Source organism: Belonocnema kinseyi, chromosome 2, assembly GCF_010883055.1.
Source record: "Belonocnema kinseyi isolate 2016_QV_RU_SX_M_011 chromosome 2, B_treatae_v1, whole genome shotgun sequence".
NCBI lineage: Eukaryota > Metazoa > Arthropoda > Insecta > Hymenoptera > Cynipidae > Belonocnema > Belonocnema kinseyi.
Window position 1 is genome coordinate 56,058,843 of NC_046658.1, and position 3,427 is coordinate 56,062,269.

At 32.8% G+C, this 3,427-nt stretch overlaps 1 protein-coding gene across 1 annotated transcript; it reads left to right on the forward strand.

The window, feature by feature from the left end:
- Positions 1–2,531: 2,531 nt before the first annotated feature.
- LOC117182672 (cytochrome P450 6a9-like) lies at positions 2,532–3,039 on the forward strand. Its single transcript, XM_033375777.1, is given in 3 exon segments — positions 2,532–2,589; positions 2,592–2,841; positions 2,949–3,039. Coding segments are annotated over 3 exon segments (399 nt in total).
- The last annotated feature ends 388 nt before the right edge of the window (positions 3,040–3,427 follow it).

The window sequence follows — 3,427 nt, forward strand, 5'->3', positions numbered from 1 at the left end:
AACACATTCGTAAAAACCTGTTTTTCGGTTTCAGAGGGTCTCAAAACGTGAACATTTGACAAAAACTGGGGGGGGAGGTCAAATTTTATACAAATCTAATATCTTCTCTGTTGAGATTGTATAAATGTAGTTAAACTATACGCTTTAAACTTACGAAAAAGGGCGCGAAGCGCGAGAAATTACCCGCGCGCCGTCAGCGCGCTCAAACTTGGCGCAAAGCGATGCACGCCCAGAGCGCAATGACAATGTGTTGGCGCAGCCGGCATATTTTTTCTTGTGTTCTTGGTACCTTTATATGATTTTAGCATTTTTCAGATATACAACTATGAATGTTAAAAAAAAGAATTGATGGTTCACAAAATTTATTTTATATGAAAAAAAACGTTTCCCTACAGGAAGGAATAGTATAGCGAGGATGAAACTCATAAACTGTTGATAATGAAATTAAATTATGTTTATGTATTTCCGAGCTACAACATTCTGATGAAAATCTTCGTTATTTTTTATAATAATTTACCTCAATATTCAAGTAGCGCTAGGTACATGCAAATTCTTCTTGGTAAAGGAAAATTGAAAATACATACTTGTCTTGGAGACCAATATATTTTAGTTCTAAACAATTCCGTAACATCACCTGGCTGGACACATACTATTTGGCTCTACAAGTTACACGGAAACAGCGTACTCAGGAAAGACAAGGTTTCACTGTGACGACAAACACTTATATATATTTTTTTTACTCAACAAATGGGCGACGCAAAGGGTTTTATTTTTGCTTGCGAAGAAGGTATTATTTCCACTTTAGCATACCGTCGCCCCATTTTGAGACAAAACTTTCCCGATGGTAACTGCACAGCGTGTTATGCACGCCCCGAGCACCTATATGACACACACTATCTAGTTGTCTTAACTCATTCGGGAATGAAGTACATCCAAGAGCACAATGCGACACTAATAGTGCTTTATTACCATTTTTGTCATTCTTACGGCATTAGCTCCGATACTATTCTACCAAACGGTTCAAGGTAGATAGATTGAATTACTGAGAAGCGAACTGTGTTCGTTACAGAATCTTCGGTTCCAGCCAAAGAGGTAAATGACCTAATTTTTTTAATAAAAAAATTTCTTTTATTGTGCATTCACCACACAAATTCAAAAAGAAATATATACAACTTTTAGTTATGAAAGTGTTTTACAATTACAGAGAGGAGAGAGAATAGTTTATAAGTAAATAATAAATATAATATAAAATATATATTACGTTATATTTCGCAGATAACAAAAACCTAACACAAAGATGACCAAAGTTGGAAAATCACAATATAAAGTCAATTACCAGTTAATGTGTCAGTATCTGGCATATAAACGCATTTAAAGTAATTTAAGGTTATGTACGTCAAAAGTTTGATTTCGGATGTAACCCCGCTGATATCTTCTAGAATTTTGTGCCGCATTAGAATAGATACGGGTGGCTATGCAAATTTAATGCAGGCGGAGGGGGTCATCAACAGACCTGTTGTAGAGTCCCCTCCTCTTTTAAACCATATCGATAAGAATAAGCGAAAAAATATTGAACTTCGTTAATTTAACTGGTCACTAATTGGCTCATAGAGATGGCAGAAGTGATAACTTTCCGTTGAAGATTTTTATAGTCAGAAAAAATCTAACTTACCAGCTCCTCGCACTCAGATTTTCTAACAAGTAACCCTACATAACTTTCTTTCACAGACTTGATGGGGCTTTGCACACTTGTAGGACTATGAAAACTAATTGACACGTGTTTTTTAATATGTGAATGGATACAATCTAAATGGTTAACAGCACCCCTCAAATGTTAAGGATAATTTTCACATTAAAGGTATAATCAATTTAGTGGTTTCAAAGAAGATATTAGATCTAAATACAGCAACCTCAAAAACAGTTTAAAAGAATTTAACATTTCAAATTACGTCAATAAACCTGAAATTTAAAAACGTCCCCTGAAATGTTAGGTGTGGTTTCTACCCAGTAGAGTGCACTATTTTTATATAAAGAGAAGTTTTTGATTCTCTATTGTTACATGTGAGAATTATTTCCAAATTATTATTGAAATTGCTGTAATTTTTAATGAAAAAGTGGTAAGCCGCATTTCAATTCGTTCGTCAATTCTTTCTCACACTTCACATATTATTATATATGGAAATCCATGAAATCTACCATTTTCATCGTATCTAAATCCCAGCTACTGGTTTATTATTTCTTTATGAAAGAATTTCTCCGCGCGATGCATCTCCACTTCCATTATAAGACCATAGATCTTATAAGGCATTAAAAGTAAAAAAATGAGATACTTGATAGAAAATTTAAATTTTGATATAACAGTAAATTAAAAAATATAAATATGCTTCAATTAAAATTATTTTGGCTTACGGCATTCGTCTTTGGGAAATAATGTGTTTTCATACTTAACCAATAATTTTTGTTTATTTAAAGGAACACTCGTGCAACAGAACTATGAACATTTTGAATCTAATCCTTTTCATGGCTTATATATGTTCCACGTACTCCATTTGGTAATAAACGACCCTGATTTGATTTGACTAGTTCTAGTGAGGATTTTGCACATTTTCACGATCGGGGTTTTTATTATAATAACGATGTCGATCCCATATTAGGACATTTGTTCTTTGTGCCTGGTAAAGAATGGAAATTTGTTAGATCAAAGTTTATGCGAACATTCACCTCAGGGAAAATAAAAGAAATGTTTTCCTTGATAGAAAAAGTTGCAGAAGACCATAAAAAAGCTTGGTGCGCTTCTATTAAAAAGTCTAGCACAGTTGATGTCAAGGATCTATTATACAGGTAAGATTGTAAATTATTAATTTATTGCGCAACGGTAACATTAGATGGGAATGGAATATTTTCAATATTTTCAAACAATTTCCTACAATAATTTTATATTTATGGAGATATACAATGGATACGATATCATCGATTGCATTCGGTGTTGATTGTAATAGTTTTAGAAATCCAGATACAGAATTTCGTAAATATGGATAAAAAGCTCTAACTATAAATCCAATCAGATTTTCCCTGGCGTTTTTCTTTTCAAAGCTGCTAGATATTCTCAGAATACCTTTGATTTCTAGAGAAGCTTTCCTATTTTTCAACACGGCATTCATCGATGTAATATCACATAGAAGATCTAATCGCGTGAATAAAAAATATTTGATAAATCTATTGATTCAGTTCATGGATCACGGAAAAGTTAAAGATGATGCAGTAATTGTAACTGGTGAGTCAATGAACGGTACAAAAACTGGTAAGAGAAAAAGAATATATTATATGATATTTAACAACATATTTGAGTAATTTCAAATTAACTTTAGCATTCATATCCACCGTTAACTTTACAGCTTTATTGCCCTAAATATTATATTTTTCAAGT